General features: G+C 55.3%; 2 protein-coding genes across 9 annotated transcripts in view; one reads left to right on the top strand and one right to left on the bottom strand.

The window, feature by feature from the left end:
- apc2 (APC regulator of WNT signaling pathway 2) overlaps window positions 1–14,494 on the top strand; it is a 24,613-nt gene extending 10,119 nt beyond the window's left edge. For 2 of the 6 annotated variants that reach the window (XR_009528392.1, XR_009528393.1), the window contains exons 8-15: window positions 959–1,057; window positions 2,036–2,432; window positions 3,277–3,375; window positions 3,596–3,735; window positions 4,684–4,878; window positions 5,851–6,065; window positions 7,206–14,118; window positions 14,266–14,494. Coding sequence is in view for 1 of the 6 variants with exons in the window: in XM_060067203.1 (XP_059923186.1) it covers window positions 959–1,057; window positions 2,036–2,432; window positions 3,277–3,375; window positions 3,596–3,735; window positions 4,684–4,878; window positions 5,851–6,065; window positions 7,206–12,729 (6,669 nt within the window). In the remaining 5 variants the exon portion in view is untranslated. Of the gene's footprint in view, window positions 1–958; window positions 1,058–2,035; window positions 2,433–2,642; window positions 3,376–3,595; window positions 3,736–4,683; window positions 4,879–5,850; window positions 6,066–7,205; window positions 14,223–14,265 lie in introns of those variants that run through there. The other 4 variants (XR_009528395.1, XM_060067203.1, XR_009528396.1 and 1 more) reach the window with 4 other exon arrangements.
- Window positions 14,495–14,537: 43 nt separating this feature from the next.
- Window positions 14,538–18,605, bottom strand: c12h19orf25 (chromosome 12 C19orf25 homolog). Of its 3 annotated transcripts, none has more exons than XM_060067310.1 (4): window positions 18,455–18,605; window positions 16,337–16,485; window positions 14,757–14,909; window positions 14,538–14,695 (listed from the first exon to the last, which is right to left on the bottom strand). In XM_060067310.1, exons 2-4 carry the CDS (start codon window positions 16,470–16,472, stop codon window positions 14,682–14,684), a joined length of 303 nt encoding a protein of 100 aa, XP_059923293.1. In that variant the 5' UTR covers window positions 16,473–16,485; window positions 18,455–18,605; the 3' UTR covers window positions 14,538–14,681. The 3 variants fall into 3 exon arrangements, with proteins under 3 accessions (XP_059923293.1, XP_059923295.1, XP_059923294.1); XM_060067312.1 differs by having other exon boundaries at window positions 14,538–14,657; window positions 14,726–14,909; window positions 18,455–18,604; XM_060067311.1 differs by having other exon boundaries at window positions 14,538–14,664; window positions 14,726–14,909; window positions 18,455–18,603.
- Between the last annotated feature and the right edge of the window lie 1,729 nt (window positions 18,606–20,334).

The following is a 20,334-nucleotide window of genomic DNA, read 5'->3' on the forward strand; positions in this document are numbered from 1 at the left end:
GCTCCTTAATGACCCGTCTCTGTACTGTCTAACCCCTACCTCCTCCTTAATGACCTGTCTCTGTACTGTCTAACCCCTACCTGCTCCTTAATGACCTGTCTCTGTACTGTCTAACCCCTACCTGCTCCTTAATGACCTGTCTCTGTACTGTCTAACCCCTACCTGCTCCTTAACGACCTGTCTCTGTACTGTCTAACCCCTACCTGCTCCTTTATGACCTGTCTCTGTACTGTCTAACCCCTACCTGCTCCTTAACGACCTGTCTCTGTACTGTCTAACCCCTACCTGCTCCTTAATGACCTGTCTCTGTACTGTCTAACCCCTACCTGCTCCTTTATGACCTGTCTCTGTACTGTCTAACCCCTACCTGCTCCTTAATGACCTGTCTCTGTACTGTCTAACCCCTACCTGCTCCTTAATGACCTGTCTCTGTACTGTCTAACCCCTACCTGCTCCTTAATGACCTGTCTCTGTACTGTCTGTAGTACATCAATAATGACAGAGAGCGAGAGCGAGAGATCTGTTGCCTAGCAACCCATCCAGAGATCTGGCCTACTCCCAGCTCTGTTCTGATTGGCTGTCACCTAACTCATCTCCAACACCCCCCGCTGCTCGGCATTCTGGGACAAGAATTACATCAGCACCCCCCCCCCCCCCCCCCCCACACACATATATAAGGCAGTCCTTTTGCCATGGTGACACAGGAGGGGGGGGGGGGGGGGTTGTGATGTCAGATCAAAGATGGAGCTGAGCTTTCATTTTATTCTCTCTCTCTCTCTCTCTCTCTCTCTCTCTCTCTCTCTCATTAGAATATTATTATACTATCTCCAATGATGCCCCCAAAAACCCTTCACATTGAAACAAACTGAGCTTTCTCCCGTCAATTATGTATTATGATGTATTATTATTATATTTATTATTACTTTTTTTAAATTAATTTTGTGGCGTTGTGGTTCAGCTGCAGCTGTGCGGTGCGGAGTCGCCCCCTGGCGGCGAGACAGAGAACAGCACGTCGGCCGCCGCCGCCGCCGAGACGGCCGGGGACAGCGGGAGCAAGGTACTTAAAACCCCACTAAACCTCATTTAGATAACCCCTTAGTCTGGTTTAATTTAAATAACCTGTTAATCTGATTTTAATTGTAATAACCCTCTGATCTAGTTAACAGAAGTGTTAGATCCACCTCTCCTCTACTGTTACAGTAGAGGAGAGCTGGTCTGGGTGGAGGGGACTGGGTGGAGGGGACTGGGTGGAGGGGTCTGGGTGGAGGGGTCTGGGTGGAGGGGACTGGGTGGAGGGGTCTGGGTGGAGGGGACTGGGTGGAGGGGTCTGGGTGGAGGGGACTGGGTGGAGGGGTCTGGGTGGAGGGGACTGGGTGGAGGGGTCTGGGTGGAGGGGACTGGGTGGAGGGGTCTGGGTGGAGGGGACTGGGTGGAGGGGACTGGGTGGAGGGGACTGGGTGGAGGGGTCTGGGTGGAGGGGTCTGGGTGGAGGGGACTGGGTGGAGGGGTCTGGGTGGAGGGGTCTGGGTGGAGGGGTCTGGGTGGAGGGGACTGGGTGGGGGGGACTGGGTGGGGGGGACTGGGTGGAGGGGACTGGGTGGAGGGGTCTGGGTGGAGGGGTCTGGGTGGAGGGGTCTGGGTGGAGGGGACTGGGTGGAGGGGACTGGGTGGGGGGGACTGGGTGGAGGGGACTGGGTGGAGGGGTCTGGGTGGAGGGGTCTGGGTGGAGGGGACTGGGTGGAGGGGACTGGGTGGAGGGGTCTGGGTGGAGGGGTCTGGGTGGAGGGGTCTGGGTGGAGGGGACTGGGTGGAGGGGACTGGGTGGGGGGGACTGGGTGGAGGGGACTGGGTGGAGGGGTCTGGGTGGAGGGGTCTGGGTGGAGGGGACTGGGTGGAGGGGACTGGGTGGAGGGGTCTGGGTGGAGGGGTCTGGGTGGAGGGGTCTGGGTGGAGGGGACTGGGTGGAGGGGACTGGGTGGAGGGGTCTGGGTGGAGGGGACTGGGTGGAGGTCCTGACGGTGCTTCCCACCCCCAGGTGGAGATGGTGTTCTGGCTCCTCTCCATGATGGCCAACCGGGACAAGGAGGAGCTGTCGCGGGCGCTGCTGGCCATGTCCAGCTCCCAGGAGAGCTGCGTGGCCATGCGCCGCTGCGGCTGTGTGCCGCTGCTGGTGCAGATCCTCCACCAGGGGCCGGACGGGGGGGCGGACGGGGGCCCGGACGGGGGGCCGGACGGCTGCAGCCGCGAGGCGCGGTCCCGGGCCAGCGCCACGCTCCACAACATCATCTACTGCCAGGCGGACGAGGGCCGGGCGCGGCGCGAGATGAGGGTGCTGCACATGCTAGAGCAGATCCGCTCGCACTGCGACTCGGGCTGGGAGTGGATCCACAGCCACCGGGCCGCCCCCACGCCAGGGGGCACCCGGGCCAGCGGTGAGGCCCCCTGAGACCCCCCATCACCCTCCTAAGATAGGTAGATCAGGTTCTAGGAGGTTCTAGGAGGTGGATGAGGTTCTAGGAGGTAGATCAGGTTCTAGGTGGTTCTAGGGGGTGGATGAGGCTCCAAGTGGTTCTAGGAGGTAGATGAGGTTCTAGGAGGTAGATCAGGTTCTAGGTGGTTCTAGGGGGTGGATGAGGCTCCAAGTGGTTCTAGGAGGTAGATCAGGTTCTAGGAGGTTCTAGGAGGTAGATCAGGTTCTAGGAGGTTCTAGGAGGTAGATCAGGTTCTAGGAGGTGGATGAGGTTCTAGGAGGTTCTAGGAGGTAGATCAGGTTCTAGGTGGTTCTAGGAGGTGGATGAGGTTCTAGAAGGTTCTAGGAGGTATATCAGGTTCTAGGAGGTAGATCAGGTTCTAGGAGGTTCTAGGCGGTGGATCAGGTTCTAGGTGGTTCTAGGAGGTGGATGAGGTCCTAGGAGGTTCTAGGAGTTGGATCAGGTTCTAGGAGGTTCTAGGAGGTGGATCAGGTTCTAGGAGGTGGATCAGGTTCTAGGTGGTGGATGAGGTTCTAGGAGGTTCTAGGAGGTAGATCAGGTTCTAGGAGGTGGATCAGGTTCTAGGAGGTTCTAGGAGGTGGATCAGGTTCTAGGTGGTTCTAGGAGGTAGATCAGGTTCTAGGAGGTTCTAGGTGGTGGATCATGTTCTAGGAGGTTCTAGGTGGTGGATGAGGTTCTAGGAGGTTCTAGGAGGTGGATGAGGTTGTAGGAGGTTCTAGGAGGTGGATGAGGTTCTAGGAGGTTCTAGGTCGCGGTTCCTCTGCTCACTGCGGTTCTCCTCCAGACATCCCGGAGCCAGTGGACCCTCAGATCTGTCAGGTGACCTGTGCTGTGATGAAGCTCTCCTTCGAAGAGGAGTACCGCCGTGCCATGAACGAGCTGGGTAAACAACAACACAACCACAACACAGCACAACACAACACAATACTAAACAATGCTGTGCAGTGCCTCCGTCAGTGGGCAGTGCCTCCGTCAGGGTGCAGCTCCTCCGTCAGGGTGCAGCTCCTCTGTCAGGGGGCAGCTCCTCCGTCAGGGTGCAGCTCCTCCGTCAGGGTGCAGCTCCTCCGTCAGGGTGCAGCTCCTCACTGTGTGCTCTGCTCCAGGCGCCCTGCAGGTGGTGGCTGACCTGCTCCACCTGGACCAGGAGACGTACGGGATGCTCAACGACCCCATCAACCTGGCGCTGCGGCGCTACGCCGGCATGGCGCTCACCAACCTCACCTTCGGGGACGTGGCCAACAAGGTAGGAGCAGGACACCTCCGTCAGGGATGGAGGCCTGAATGGAGGCCCTATGGGGGCCTCCGTCAGCCCCCACTGGGCCATAGGGCCATAGGGGGCAGGAGAGAGCTGGTAATGGAAGCTCCAGCGTAGACCCCGAAGCCGCCGCCAGGCGCCGCCATTTGCGCCATTTCGAATTTCGGCCGCCGCCAGCCAATAATTGTATAAACCACAATAAGCCGCCATCTGATAAACTTTGGCTGAGCCAGCTAGAATTATTTGCATCAAGTAATAATTCCATCACATAGTAGGGCTTTGACTCCGAAAGTGAATGAAGTATTGATTAGACAGCGATTTATTAGAAACCTAATAAACCGTTGGATCACGTAAGACCGGTAACCATAGCAACGCCGGTAAACAAACCTCGCGAAACCCAATCCAGGTCTTGCTTAAGGCATTTAATGGTCAAAATATTATTAATAAATATTCGAATATATTCAAATATTAATATGAATAAACAAACAAACTTCGAATACGATCTTTGGGCAAAAGTCAAAGCCCCATCACACAGAGACGTACACACGAACAATTTCAGCCATTTGTAGCCATGAAAAATTTGGCGGCCGCAGCAGCCATTTAGGTTTGGGCTGAGCCGGCTAGCCAGCCAATAACTTCATCAGCCAGCCATTATTCTCAAAACAAATGGCTTCGGGGTCTACCCCAGGGTTAGTGTACAACAGATAGCTAGGGTAAGACGCTACACCCTGCTGGGGACTACCTTTAGGTGCCAGGACGTACGACTTCCAGTAAGCGTGTAATAGGGGTGCGGGGGGGGGTAAGGCGGGAGGCTATGCAGAGCCCAGGTGAACTCTGAACCCGTGAGTCTTCAGTCTCTTGGGGTGCGGTGGCGTTGGCAGCGTGATGCTGGACCAGCGGAGAGTGGTGACGCCTGCCCCCCCCCTCCCCCTGCAGGCCACGCTGTGCTCCAAGCGGAGCTGCCTGGCGGCGCTGGTGGCCCAGCTGGAGTCGGACAGCGAGGAGCTCCACCAGGTGGTCTCCAGCATCCTGAGGAACCTGTCCTGGAGGGCCGACATCAGCAGCAAGAGGGTTCTGAGGGACATGGGCAGCGTCCCGGCCCTCATCAGCTGCGCCCTGCAGGCCACCAAGGTGAGTCCGCCTCCTGGAGGTTAGGGTGAGTCCGCCTCCTGGAGGTTGGGGTGAGTCCTCCTCCTGGAGGTTAGGGTGAGTCCGCCTCCTGGAGGTTAGGGTGAGTCCTCCTCCTGGAGGTTAGGGTGAGTCCTCCTCCTGCAGGTTAGGGTGAGTCCTCCTCCTGCAGGTTAGGGTGAGTCCTCCTCCTGGAGGTTAGGGTGAGTCCTCCTCCTGGAGGTTAGGGTGAGTCCTCCTCCTGGAGGTTAGGGTGAGTCCTCCTCCTGCAGGTTAGGGTGAGTCCTCCTCCTGGAGGTTAGGGTGAGTCCTCCTCCTGGAGGTTAGGGTGAGTCCGCCTCCTGGAGGTTAGGGTGAGTCCTCCTCCTGGAGGTTAGGGTGAGTCCGCCTCCTGGAAGTTAGGGTGAGTCCTCCTCCTGGAGGTTAGGGTGAGTCCTCCTCCTGCAGGTTAGGGTGAGTCCTCCTCCTGGAGGTTAGGGTGAGTCCTCCTCCTGGAGGTTAGGGTGAGTCCTCCTCCTGGAGGTTAGGGTGAGTCCTCCTCCTGGAGGTTAGGGTGAGTCCTCCTCCTGGAGGTTAGGGTGAGTCCTCCTCCTGGAGGTTGGGGTGAGTCCTCCTCCTGGATCAGGGTAGGGTGGTGCTAGGAGGTGGATCAGTTGTTGTGTGTGTTACACGTTGTGTGTGTAACATGTTGTGTGTGTAACACGTTTTGTGCTTCACGTTGTGTGTGTAACACATTGTGTGCGTAACACGTTGTGTGTAACACTTTCTGTGTAACACGTTGTGTGTAACACGTTATGTGTAACCTGTTGTGTGCGTAACACGGTGTGTGTAACTCGTTGTGTGTAACACGTTGTGTGTAACTCGTTGTGTGTATAACACGTTGTGTGTGTAACTCGTTGTGTGTGTAACTCGTGTGTAACTCGTTGTGTTTGTACCTCGTGTGTAACTCGTTGTGTGTGTAACTCGTGTGTGCAGGAGTCGACCCTGAAGAGCCTGCTCAGCGCGCTGTGGAACCTGTCCGCCCACAGCGTGGAGAACAAGGTGTCCATCTGCTCCGTGGACGGGGCGCTGGGCTTCCTGGTGTCCACGCTGACCTACCGCTGCCAGACCAACTCCCTGGCCATCATCGAGAGCGGGGGGGGCATCCTGCGCAACGTGTCCAGCCTCATCGCCACGCGCGACGACTACCGGTGGGTCTGGGGTTAGGGTAGGCTGGTTAGAGGGTTAGGGTAGGCTGGTTAGAGGGTTAGGGTAGGCTGGTTAGAGGGTTAGGGTAGGCTGGTTAGAGGGTTAGGGTAGGCTGGTTAGAGGGTTAGGGTAGGCTGGTTAGAGGGTTAGGGTAGGCTGGTTAGAGGGTTAGGGTAGGCTGGTTAGAGGGTTAGGGTAGGCTGGTTAGAGGGTTAGGGTCAGCTGGTTAGAGGGTTAGGGTCAGCTGGTTAGAGGGTTAGGGTAGGCTGGTTAGAGGGTTAGGGTAGGCTGGTTAGAGGGTTAGGGTAGGCTGGTTAGAGGGTCAGCTGGTTAGAGGGTTAGGGTAGGCTGGTTAGAGGGTTAGGGTAGGCTGGTTAGAGGGTTAGGGTAGGCTGGTTAGAGGGTTAGGGTAGGCTGGTTAGAGGGTTAGGGTAGGCTGGTTAGAGGGTTAGGGTAGGCTGGTTAGAGGGTTAGGGTAGGCTGGTTAGAGGGTTAGGGTAGGCTGGTTAGAGGGTTAGGGTCAGCTGGTTAGAGGGTTAGGGTCAGCTGGTTAGAGGGTTAGGGTAGGCTGGTTAAAGCGTTAGGGTAGGCTGGTTAGAGGGTTAGGGTAGGCTGGTTAGAGGGTTAGGGTCAGCTGGTTAGAGGATTAGGGTAGGCTGGTTAGAGGGTCAGGGTAGGCTGGTTAAAGGGTGAGGGTAGGCTGGTTAGAGGGTTAGGGTCAGCTGGTTAAAGGGTGAGGGTAGGCTGGTTAGAGGGTTAGGGTAGGCTGGTTAGAGGGTTAGGGTAGGCTGGTTAGAGGGTTAGGGTAGGCTGGTTAGAGGGTTAGGGTAGGCTGGTTAGAGGGTTAGGGTAGGCTGGTTAGAGGGTTAGGGTAGGCTGGTTAGAGGGTTAGGGTAGGCTGGTTAGAGGGTTAGGGTAGGCTGGTTAGAGGGTTAGGGTAGGCTGGTTAGAGGGTGAGGGTAGGCTGGTTAGAGGGTGAGGGTAGGCTGGTTAAAGGGTTAGGGCAGGCTGGTTAGAGGGTGAGGGTAGGCTGGTTAGAGGGTTAGGGTAGGCTGGTTAGACGGTGAGGGTTGGCTAGTTAAGGTTCCCACTCTACATTGATGATGCCCTAAGGCTGTCCCTGGTGTACCTCTGGTCCTCAGACAAGTGCTGCGGGACCACAGCTGCCTGCAGACGCTGCTGCAGCACCTGCGCTCCCACAGCCTGACCATCGTCAGCAACGCCTGCGGGACCCTCTGGAACCTGTCGGCGCGCAGCCCCCGCGACCAGGAGCTGCTGTGGGACCTGGGGGCCGTCAGCATGCTGCGCAACCTCATCCACTCCAAGCACAAGATGATCGCCATGGGCAGCGCGGCCGCCCTGCGGAACCTGCTCTCCAACCGCCCCTTCAAGTACAAGGACGCGGCGGTGGTCTCGCCGGGCTCCTGCGTGCCCTCGCTCTACATGAGGAAGCAGAAGGCGCTGGAGGCGGAGCTCGACGCCAAGCACCTCTCCGAGACCTTCGACACCCTGGACAAGCCCAGCCCCAAGCACCTGGGCCTCCACAAGCCCCTCCGCCACATGGAGAGCCTGGCCCGGGACTACGCCTCCGACTCGGGCTGCTTCGACGACGACGAGGCCCCCAACCTGTCCAACTGTCTGGACACGGGCAGCTTCTCCCGGCTCTCCATGTTCCTCAGTAACTCCAACTTCCTCCAAGCGGGAAGGAAAGACAACGAAGCCGAACGGGAGGCGGAGCCGTCTCACGGCGGCGACAAGCGGCACACGTCTCACGACCACGTGGTGTCCGCCGCCGCCGAGACGCTCGCCAAGAAGATCACCAACACCGTGGCCAAGATCGACCGCCTGGTGGACGACATCACCATGCACACCTCGTCGGAGGACAGCTTCAGCCTCAGCTCCGAGGACCCCTTCGCCGACTGGCCCTACGGGATGGACGAGCTGAACGAGGCGCGGGCCAAGTCCTGCTCGCCCTGCCACCTGTCGGACACCAGCAGCCTGGCCCACAGGGAGCGGCTCGGCCGGGCCCACGCCCTGATCCGCCTGAAGGCCGCCCACACCAGCCTGTCCACCGACAGCCTGAACAGCGGCAGCACCAGCGACGGCTACTGCGGCAGTAAAGACCAGATCGCCTCCCCAGCCACCGCGGCCACCCTGCAACACAAGAGGCCCAGTCAGCTGGATCTCAAGGTCATTCATCAGGAATATGCTAATCATCAGCCATATGCTAATCATCTGGAGTATGCTAACCGTCTGGAGTATGCTAAACGTCAGGAGTTTGCCAATGCCGGGCCAACTGCCATGAGCCACCCCAACCCGCTCAATGTTCCAGAGAGAGATTCTGTGGACAACAAAGAGCTCAAAGCTTGTGATGCTAGCAGTGTAGAGCAGGAGCTGGCAGCTCACACCCCGACCAGCGTCTCAACTAAACTCTCCTCCGACGTCAGCATGGCCTCCATCAAGCTCTCCCCCTCCTATCAACACGTTCCTCTGATTCACAGCGGGGCTAAATTTGGTGCAGCGAAGACGACAGTGCATGTGCAGGCCGCCCAGGCCGTGAGGAGGCAGGCCTGGGTTCCTAGCGTGCTCACAGGGGGGAGTCTCACCAAGTTCCCTCCCCTTGGCCCTGCCCGGAGCCCCATCATCGGCCCCCTGGAGACGGTGCAGAAGTACTCGGTGGAGAACACGCCCATCTGCTTCTCGCGTTGCAGCTCGCTGTCCTCGCTGTCCTCCGGGGAGGGGCCACTGGACGGGCAGAGCCAGAGCGACAACGAGCTGGAGAGTGACTCGTCGCTGGAGATCATCGAGGTCGAGGACGGAGAAGAGATGGTGAAGACGACCGCAGAAGACGAAACCTTGGAAGATCTCAGCGACAGCCAGCTGCTAGTGACCGACTCCAAAACCTTCCCTGGGAAGGACGAGCTCCTGACCGATCCCACGGAGATCCCGTCCAAACAGGAGAAGGAGTACTCCCGCGGCGCGTCGCCCACCCTGCTGGAGGACCGCTCTCCGTCCAGCTCCTCGGAGAACTACATCCACGAGACGCCGCTGGTCATGAGCCGCTGCAGCTCCCTCAGCTCTCTCGGGAGCTTCGACTCTCCGTCCATCGCCAGCTCCATTCAGAGCGACCCGTGCAGCGAGATGATCGATGGAACCATCAGCCCCAGTGACCTCCCCGACAGTCCGGGTCAGACCATGCCGCCGAGCCGGAGTAAGACCCCCTGCTGTGTGGAGCCGAACCCCGCGGACACGCAGGGCGGCGCCGTGCCGTGGGAAAGCAGCCTGCGCAAGTTCCTCGAGATCGCAGACTTCAAAGAGAGGTTCAACCTCCCTCCTGACCTGGACACCATGATCTACTTCACTGTGGAGAAGCCCACGGAGAACTTCTCGTGTGCGTCGAGCCTGAGCGCCCTGCCCCTGCATGAGCACTACGTCCAAAAGGACGTGGAGCTGAAGCTCACTCCTCTGCTGCAGCAAAGCGACAGAAACCCTACGCTCGCCGACGACGACGCAGCGGACCGGGAGGAACGCTCTAGCGAGGCGACCTCCGACGACGACATAGAGATCCTGAAAGAATGCATCAACTCGGCGATGCCGTCAAAGTTCCGCAAGGTCCGGCCGTCGCTGATGGCCAGCATTCCACCTCATCTTCTAAACTCTCAGAGCAAGACACAGATGCAGCTGCCGGTCTACATGATGGTCCCACACTCCAGCGGCCAGAGGTCCTCTGGGAGGAGGGTCGTCATGACGCAGAAGGAGATCACACTCGACGACTCGTCCTTCACCGACTCTGCAGAAGGGACTCCGGTCAACTTCTCCAGCACCACGTCTCTGAGTGACGAGACTCTTCAGTACCCGGTGAAGGAGAAGGGAGCCAAGGACTGGAGGGCCAGAGACACCGGGAGCCAGGACATGGTGGACGACGAGGCCAAGAGGATCGACGACTTGAGGAAGTTCTCTTACTTCCATAAGAACAATCGGGTGAACTCCCAACCCAACGTACAAGTCCACCAGACGAGCAAAACTACGAAGCACGTCATCCAAACTCAGAAACTGCTGATGCAGAGTAAAGAAGTGACTGACAGAGTGACCAATCAGAGGAACCGTGATCAGTCGCCCAATCAGCAGCGGCCACGGCAGGGGCAAGTCCTGGCACTTCCTGTCATACAAAACCCTGAGATGATCCAAACATCCCACACTAAAGAAGACGTCTACTGCTACAATGACCAGAAGGAACGAGAAGAGCGGTTCACCAAACGACCGGGGAGAAGGCAGACAAGGGAAGCGAGCAGAAACACTCTCTCCCGGAGCATGACCAACGTCGGCAGAACAGAGCCGCAGAGCGAGCCCAAAGGCTTCCACAGGATCAAGCAGAACCTGATGAAGAGCGACTCGCCGTCGTGCTACTCCCTCAGCACCTCTCTGAGCTCCCTCAGCGACGCAGAGTTTGAGGAGCACCAGAGCAAACCACAGCAGATCTGGACCAAGACTAGACACAACAAAACCAACCCGACGGGGCTCTCCCGGCCCACGGCCTTCCACAGCCCGTACGAGGCGCAGAGCTCGCCCAGCTCCGTGAGCCTGGACTCCGAGGACGACCTCCTGCAGAGGTGCATCACGTCCGCCATGCCCAAGCAGAGGAGGAAGATGGCCGCCAGGAAGAAGAAGGCAGAGAAGAATCAGAATCAAAAGAACAACACGCAGAAGTTCATCTGGAACATGGATCAGGACTCTGATAGTGACGACCTGGCGTCCGACAAAGACTCAGACCTCAACAGTGTGGAGTGGAGAGCGATACAAGAAGGAGCAAACTCTGTGGTCACAGGATTGATGGCATCCAAGTCACAGGAGCCTTCCTCCGAAGAGACAGAGTCCGTCCTTTCGTTCATGTCCACGTCCAGTTTTACACCCAAGGAAAAGACGTTTGCCAAAGACAAAAAGCCCAACAAACCTCTGGACTTTGCTCAGCGCAAACCGGTTGCAAACCTGCCTGTGGTGTTCAGAGGAAGAACAGTGATCTACACTCCTAAAAAAGAGACAACCCTCTCCCAAAGGCCCCCTCCAAACAAAGTGTCAACAAGGCCAGACGCTCCCAAGAACCCGCAGCTCGCCCAACACCGCTCCAAGAGCCTCCACCGCCTGGGACAGCCCCAGGAGATGGAGTGGTCCCTCCCCAAGAGGAGCTCCACTCCTCCACCCAGGATTCCAAAGAGCTCTTCTTCTGGTTCCTCACAAAGCTCTACTCTGTCTAAACACTCCCAGAGGAAGATCACCTCTCCCATTCAAATCAATAAATGTGTTCCTAAGAAGAACGCCACACCATCATGTAGTCCTCCTGCTACGAGTCCTCCGGAGAGGAAGGGTCGCTCCCCTGTCCCGAGTCAAGAGCAAAAGTCCACCGTACATAAAACACAGAAGTCTCCGGTTCGAATCCCATTCATGCAGAGCTCAAGGCAAACTAGAGCCATATCCCCGTTGGTAACCAACCAGCCGACCAATGTGAGCAGACCTAACAGCCATGTGACAGGGAAACGACCTCCTCCAGCCAATCGGCTGGACCTGGTCCGGATGACCTCGGCCCACTCGGGTGGAACTGAGACCGATCGAAATGGGTTCCTCAGACAACTGACGTTCATCAAGGAGTCCAAAACCCTCCTGAGGCGCGAGGGCACCGCGCACTCCGCTCCCCCGGCCCAGAGCTCCTCTCGCAGAGGGCGTCCCGCCGCCGCCGCCGTCTTCCTCTGCTCCTCTCGCTGCCAGGAGCTCAAGGTGGCAGTTCAGGGGCCGAGGAGGACGCCGGCTAAGGGTCCGGCCCCCAGGACAGTCCATTCGGACCCCAGCCGTCTGAAGCAGAGCCCGGCCGCCACGAGGGCCGGCTCCGGGGAGCGGGAAGCCTCAGCCAGGCGTCCGCCCCGGAGGACCAGCTCGGAGAGTCCCTGCAGGGCGGCGCAGCGGCCCGGGCCGGCCAGGGGGTCCGCTGCCAGGCAGCAGCAGCAGGACACCTTCAAACGGCACGCCTCCTCTCCCAGTATCAACGTACTGAGCCGGGTCACCAGCCGCTCGTCGGTCCGGTCTTCCTCCTCAGACTCCAGTGGGCGAGCCAAGAGTGAAGACGACACCAAGAGGAGAGGGTCGCGGCCGAACCACAGGGTCACCTGGAGGAGGATTAAGGACGAGGATGTGCCGCAGATCTTGAAGACCACTCTGCCGGCGACGGCGCTGCCTCTCGCACCTTCTCCCGAGGAGAAGCCCAAGTCTGCGGCCATGCCAGGGAAACTGCCCACCATCATCCTCGCCTCACGAAAAACAAGCGACGCAACCGTCCAGACGGAAGACTTCTCCGGTAAGACCCACTCGAGCCCCTCCCTCAAGGCTGAGGCGACGCCCTCTGAGGACGGCTCTGGTCTGTCCACGCTGTGGAAGGCCGGGCCAGGAGGGGTCCTCCAGGAAGGGGACTCGGAGGGACCCCCGCGGGGCCACAGCTCCGTCTCCACGGCAACCCCCGACAGCTTCACGTCCGGAGGGGTGCTCTTCCGTCAGGGGTCCCCCAGTAAGTCTGCCAGAGTCACCCCGTTCAACTACACGCCTAGCCCCATGACCTGCGGCCCCCAGGAGCCCCCCGCCACACCCAACGGCCAGAAGACCGGGGAGAAGGCTGAGGCGTAGAGCGCTCCTCCACCTCAAAGGCGACCCCACCCCTCAGCTCAGGGGGACTCCATACCCTCTGCGAGACCTCCAACCCTCCACCACTCATCCACCCTCCTATCTGCTAGAAGTCCACCGACGTAGCAGTTTAGACCAACATCACTCACAATAGACATGCATCTTTTGTACTCATTTTTTACTTGTACATAGACTTTTGCTTGGTGACTACGTCACACGCACACTTTAAACGTAACTATCTGGATGTCGTCACATAAAGTAACTCCGAGGACAGGCTGACGTAGAACACAGATATGCAAAACAAACCACACGGGAATCCAAACTGTGCCAGACACTATTTAATAACTTTAAGTCCTGCTCTCTGAACACCTCCTGCTGCTCTTAGCCACCACCGCTACCCTTTAGCCGCTCCGGCTAGCTGCCGCGCTGGAGACTCTGATGTGAACCCTGACCTCTGCTGTAAATAGACTAATCTAGAAAATCTTCCAGCGTCACACTTGATCACGGCTCCCCGTCCTCCTGGGATCAACGCTCCAGAAAGTCCTCTGGAAACGGATTGTTCAGGATTTAAGAACATTGTCAAGAATAATAGAAACCTATCTGCTATCACCTATCCCCCCATGCCCCCCTGCTATCACCTATCCCCCCGCTATCACCTATCCCCATGGCCTCCCTGACTGCCTATCCCCAGCTCAGTATTCTGTATCAGCTGTTCTGCCGCCGTCGTTCTGTGTAATGTATTCTTGTCTTGCTGTACGTAGTGATAGATGATAGATCAGGAGGCCCACATACCGGCCTCCCGTGTTGTGGAACATCTTAACGTCATGCTTCAGATGCTGTGGCGTCCTCCCTGACGCCGGCACAGCGTGACGGACAGGTGCCCTCCAGAGGCTTCTGGTCTCCATGCCAACGCCCTGCTGGGACCACTGACCTGGGAAGGGTTCAGGGTCAGAGACCTCCGGTCCGCCGTTCAGCTCACAGCAGGACCACCGGCCCACAGACGCTCGTTATGGTCGCCCTGCTCCTAGTTACCACCCGCTAGTACCTTAGGGCCACCTCCTACACCTCACCCCAGGACCACACGGTGCACCACTCTATACCTACAAGTGCTACTAGTTACCACCCGCTAGTACCTTAGGGCCACCTCCTACACCTCACCCCAGGACCACACGGTGCACCACTCTATACCTACAAGTGCTACTAGTTACCACCCGCTAGTACCTTAGGGCCACCTCCTACACCTCACCCCAGGACCACACGGTGCACCGTACTATACCATTATGATACCAGATAGTTCACCACACTATACCATTATGATACCAGATAGTTCACCATACTATACCATCATGATACCAGGTGGTACACCGTACCAGTGTGATACCAGAACACCAGGTGGTACCCCTTACCAGTATACCAGTACATCATACCAGTATACGAGTACATCACACCAGTATACCTGTAGGATACCAGTACATCATACCAGTATGATACCAGTACATCATACCAGTATGATACCAGTACATCATACCAGTGCAACAGGTGGTACCCCATACCAGTATGATACCAGTACATCATACCAGTAAGATACCAGTACATCATACCAGTATGATACCAGTACATCATACCAGTATGATACCAGTACATCATACCAGTATGATACCAGTCCATCATTCCAGTATACCAGGTGGTACCAGGTGATGGCCTGGGCTGTGAGGTGTGAATCTGTACGTGGGTCTGAGTTGGTGTCAATAAAGTGATGTTTTAATAACGCAGTGTGGTTTCTTAGAGTGGAATCAAAACAGAAGACAATGTTATCAGGTACAACTTTATTGACAGGAGTGGGACGACACAGAGAGGGTTTGACAGTGTGGGCTCCTCAGGGATAGACGATCCTTCCACAGTACAGACAGTCCACTCTGAACACCGTCAGGGTCAGAGGTCAGACCCACAGGGACTCAGAGAGCCCGACCTCTGACCCTGAATACCGTCAGGGTCAGAGGTCAGACCCACAGGGACTCAGAGAGCCCGACCTTTGACCTCGGTCACGGTCCGCTCCAGCTGCTCCCCGGCCGAGTGCAGCCCCTCCATCTGAAGGCCCAGATGACCTCTGACCTCCAGCAGCCTCTGGTTGACCTCCAGGTAGCGCCGACCCTGCTGGTAGGTGACCTCTGACCCCTGGGTGCCTGGTCGATGAGGACAGGTTATAATGGTTATAATGGTCTATGGGGGACTGGTTATAATGGTCTGAGGAGTGGTTATACTGGGGGGTCTATTGGTTACACTGGGGGTCTAGGGGTTATACTGGGGGGTCTAGGGGTTATACTGGGGGTTATACTGGGGGTCTAGGGGTTATACTGGGGGGTCTATTGGTTATACTGGGGGTCTAGGGGTTATACTGGGGGTCTAGGGGTTATACTGGGGGTTATACTGGGGGTCTAGGGGTTATACTGGGGGGTCTAGGGGTTATACTGGGGTCTAGGGGTTATACTGGGGGTCTATTGGTTATACTGGGGGTTATACTGGGGGGTCTATTGGTTACACTGGGGGTCTAGGGGTTATACTGGGGTCTAGGGGTTATACTGGGGGTCTATTGGTTATACTGGGGTCTAGGGGTTATACTGGGGTCTAGGGGTTATACTGGGGGGTCTAGGGGTTATACTGGGGGGTCTAGGGGTTATACTGGGGGGTCTAGGGGTTACACTGGGGGGTCTAGGGGTTATACTGGGGGTCTAGGGGTTATACTGGGGGTCTATTGGTTATACTGGGGGTCTAGGGGTTATACTGGGGGTCTATTGGTTATACTGGGGGGTCTAGGGGTTATACTGGGGGGTCTAGGGGTTATACTGGGGGTCTAGGGGTTATACTGGGGGGTCTAGGGGTTATACTGGGGGTCTATTGGTTATACTGGGGGGTCTAGGGGTTATACTGGGGGGTCTAGGGGTTATACTGGGGGTCTAGGGGTTATACTGGGGGGTCTAGGGGTTATACTGGGGGTCTATTGGTTATACTGGGGGGTCTAGGGGTTATACTGGGGGTCTAGGGGTTATACTGGGGGGTCTAGGGGTTATACTGGGGGGTCTAGGGGTTACACTGGGGGGTCTAGGGGTTATACTGGGGGTCTAGGGGTTATACTGGGGGTCTATTGGTTATACTGGGGGTCTAGGGGTTATACTGGGGGTCTATTGGTTATACTGGGGGGTCTAGGGGTTATACTGGGGGGTCTAGGGGTTATACTGGGGGGTCTATTGGTTACACTGGGGGGTCTAGGGGTTATACTGGGGGGTCCAGGGGTTATACTGGGGGTCTATTGGTTATACTGGGGGTCTATTGGTTATACTGGGGGGTCTATTGGTTATACTGGGGGGTCTAGGGGTTATACTGGGGGTCTAGGGGTTATACTGGGGGGTCTAGGGGTTATACTGGGGGTCTATTGGTTATACTGGGGGTCTATTGGTTATACTGGGGGGTCTATTGGTTATACTGGGGGGTCTAGGGGTTATACTGGGGGTTATACTGGGGGGTCTAGGGGTTATACTGGGGGGTCTAGGGGTTATACTGGGGGGTCTAGGGGTTATACTGGGGGTCATACACCAGGTCCGGGGGTCCTGACCTGGGTGGGGGGTCTGCAGGATGCTGAAGACGGGGTCCCGGGGCGGGGCGGAGGCCAGGTCCTCCAGGACCCGGTCCACGGAGAGGCTCTCGGGCCGCGCCGGCAGCAGCGCCCGCTTCTTGTTCTTAGAGCTCATCTGGACGGAGGGTCTGGAGACACACGGTCAGCCATCATCAACCCCACATCACCAACCCCACATCATCAACCCCCACATCATCAACCCCACATCACCAACCCCCACATCATCAACCCCCACATCATCACCCCCACATCACCAACCCCCACATCATCAACCCCCACATCATCAACCCCACATCATCAACCCCCACATCACCAACCCCACATTATCAACCCCACATCACCAACCCCACATCATCAACCCCCACATCACCAACCCCCACATCATCAACCCCCACATCATCACCAACCCCCACATCACCAACCCCACATCATCAACCCCCACATCACCAACCCCCACATCATCAACCCCCACATCATCACCAACCCCACATCACCAACCCCACATCATCAACCCCCACATCATCAACCCCCACATCATCAACCCCCACATCATCACCAACCCCCACATCATCATCAACCCCCACATCACCAACCCCACATTATCAACCCCACATCACCAACCCCACATCATCAACCCCACATCATCCACCCCCACATCATCAACCCCCACATCATCAACCCCACATCACCAACCCCACATTATCAACCCCACATCACCAACCCCACATCATCAACCCCCACATCACCAACCCCCACATCATCAACCCCACATCATCAACCCCCACATCATCAACCCCCACATCATCACCAACCCCCACATCACCAACCCCCACATCACCAACCCCACATCATCAACCCCCACATCACCAACCCCCACATCACCAACCCCCACATCATCAACCCCCACATCATCAACCCCCACATCATCAACCCCCACATCACCAACCCCCACATCATCAACCCCCACATCATCACCAACCCCACATCACCAACCCCACATCATCAACCCCCACATCATCAACCCCCACATCACCAACCCCCACATCATCAACCCCCACATCATGAACCCCACATCACCAACCCCCACATCACCAACCCCACATCACCAACCCCACATCACCAACCCCCACATCATCAACCCCCACATCATCAACCCCCACATCACCAACCCCACATCATCAACCCCCACATCACCAACCCCCACATCATCAACCCCACATCACCAACCCCACATCACCAACCCCCACATCATCAACCCCCACATCATCAACCCCCACATCATCAACCCCACATCATCAACCCCACATCACCAACCCCCACATCATCAACCCCCACATCACCAACCCCACATCACCAACCCCCACATCATCAACCCCCACATCACCAACCCCACATCATCAACCCCACATCACCAACCCCCACATCATCAACCCCACATCACCAACCCCCACATCATCAACCCCCACATCATCAACCCCCACATCACCAACCCCACATCACCAACCCCCACATCATCAACCCCACATCATCAACCCCACATCACCAACCCCCACATCATCAACCCCCACATCATCAACCCCCACATCATCAACCCCACATCATCAACCCCACATCACCAACCCCCACATCATCAACCCCCACATCACCAACCCCACATCACCAACCCCACATCACCAACCCCCACATCATCAACCCCCACATCATCAACCCCCACATCATCAACCCCCACATCACCAACCCCCACATCACCAACCCCCACATCATCAACCCCCACATCATCAACCCCCACATCACCAACCCCACATCATCAACCCCACATCACCAACCCCCACATCACCAACCCCCACATCATCAACCCCACATGTAATCATCAACACCCACATGTCAACATCAACCCTAACTTACCACTTGACCTGTCCTGGGCATTATAATCCTATGAAGGCTACATAATGCTAACTAAACTAGCTCGAATGAAGGATACACAATGCTAACTAAACTAGCACTAATGTAGGCCACATAGTACTAACTAAACTAGCTCTAATAAAGGCTACATAATAGGAGCTCTAAGGACTAACTACTATGCGTGTCTTTACTCACCAGAGCGCTGCCATTTTGTCGGCAATATACGCGTTGTCGAGTGTTATGAAACCTCTGGATAATAAAGTTGTAATCTAATCTAAAGAGGTACAAACATCACAAACATGACGTCGATAGCGTCGAGCTCATAGATGGTCGAGCAGCGTAGACGGGCTCAGGTCGAGCTCCGATGCCGCAGCAGCTCCTCGGGGAGCGTCACCTGACACGTCAGCACGCCGATTACGTTTTTCTGTAGTTCTCTGTTACGTTCCTGTAGTTCTGCGATGGATTAACGCGGACCCGCATTGTTTTCAGTGCTTAGTTAAAGAAAGAAGAATGTATTCAACGTTTAAGACGGAGTGGTTAGTCCCTAGCTTTGATTTTTAGATTTGTTTTTGTTCCAAATATGTGACGATGAACCTTCCTGTGTTCATAGTAAATCATTTACATCACACAAATAAATAAACCCATGAGCATGTGCTGCCCTCTAGCGGTCACAGTCCTCAAAACAACTGCACTGTACTGTGGACAGTAGTACTTACATAAATACATACAGATACATGTGTACATACAATCGGATACATGTATCCATACATACAGATACATGTATCAATAATACATATACATGTATCAATACATACAGATACATATATCAATAATACAGATACATATATCAATGCATGTTTCTGCATGTATGGATATAGATTAAAGTATTGATACTAGAGCTGTCAAGCGATTAAAATATTTAATCGTGATTAATCGCATTAATGTCATAGTTAACTCACGATTAATCGCAAATTATTTTTCTATGCTAAATATCCCTTGATTTTTTTGTCCCATAATTCTTCTCATTTTAATTCTCTTATCAACATGGTGAAGTGTATCGGCTTGCCTTGTGCAAATGATTTTCTATTGATAACAACATTGGCATATACTGATCAAAACAGGACGATACAAAAAAATAGCCTATAGTGCAATTAAACGACTGCTTTGAACAAATTTCATTTGAACATAGCAGTCAGGCTACTGCTTCTTTGTTTTGAGCCAAAAAAAATAAAAAAAAAAAAAATATTTTTTTATAAAATAATTGCGTTAATCGCGCGATAATTTTTTTAACGCCGTTAAATTTGGTTTACGTTAACGCCGTTAATAACGCGTTTAACTGACAGCTCTAATTGATTCATGTATCAACAATACAAATACATGTATCAATGCATACAGATACATGCATGGATACAGATTAAAGTATTGTTACATACATACATGTATGGATACAAATGGAGGTATTGATACATGTATCTGTATGCATTGATACATGTAGCAGTATGTATTGATACATGCAGTATGTATTGATACATGTATCTGTTTGTATTGATACATGTATCAGTATGTATTGATACATGTATCTGTTTGTATTGATACATGTATCAGTATTTATTGATACATGTATCTGTTTGTATTGATACGTGTATCAGTATGTATTGATACGTGTATCAGTATTGATACGTGTATCAGTAAGTATTGATACATGTATCAATACATACAGATACATGTATCTGTTTGTATTGATACATGTATCAGTATGTATTGATACGTGTATCAGTATTGATACATGTATCAATACATACAGATACATGTATCACAGTGTATTCATGTTGTGTTGCTGCAGGCAGGGGGGGGCAGCTGTGACCCTGTCCCCATGAGGGGGGGCTCGTGGGACAGCGTCCGGGCTCCGGCCCCCCCCCCTCATCAGGGCCCCCAGGGGCCGCGGTCCTCCAGACAGGCTGGAGGAGAACCGACCCCCCATCAGACTGATGCCCGACCAAGCACAAGGGTGTTAATGTGTGTGTGTGTGTGGGTGTGCGTGTGCGTGTGCGTGTGCGTGTGCGTGTGCGTGTGTG

Source organism: Gadus macrocephalus, chromosome 12, assembly GCF_031168955.1.
Source record: "Gadus macrocephalus chromosome 12, ASM3116895v1".
Taxonomy (NCBI): Eukaryota; Metazoa; Chordata; class Actinopteri; order Gadiformes; family Gadidae; genus Gadus; species Gadus macrocephalus.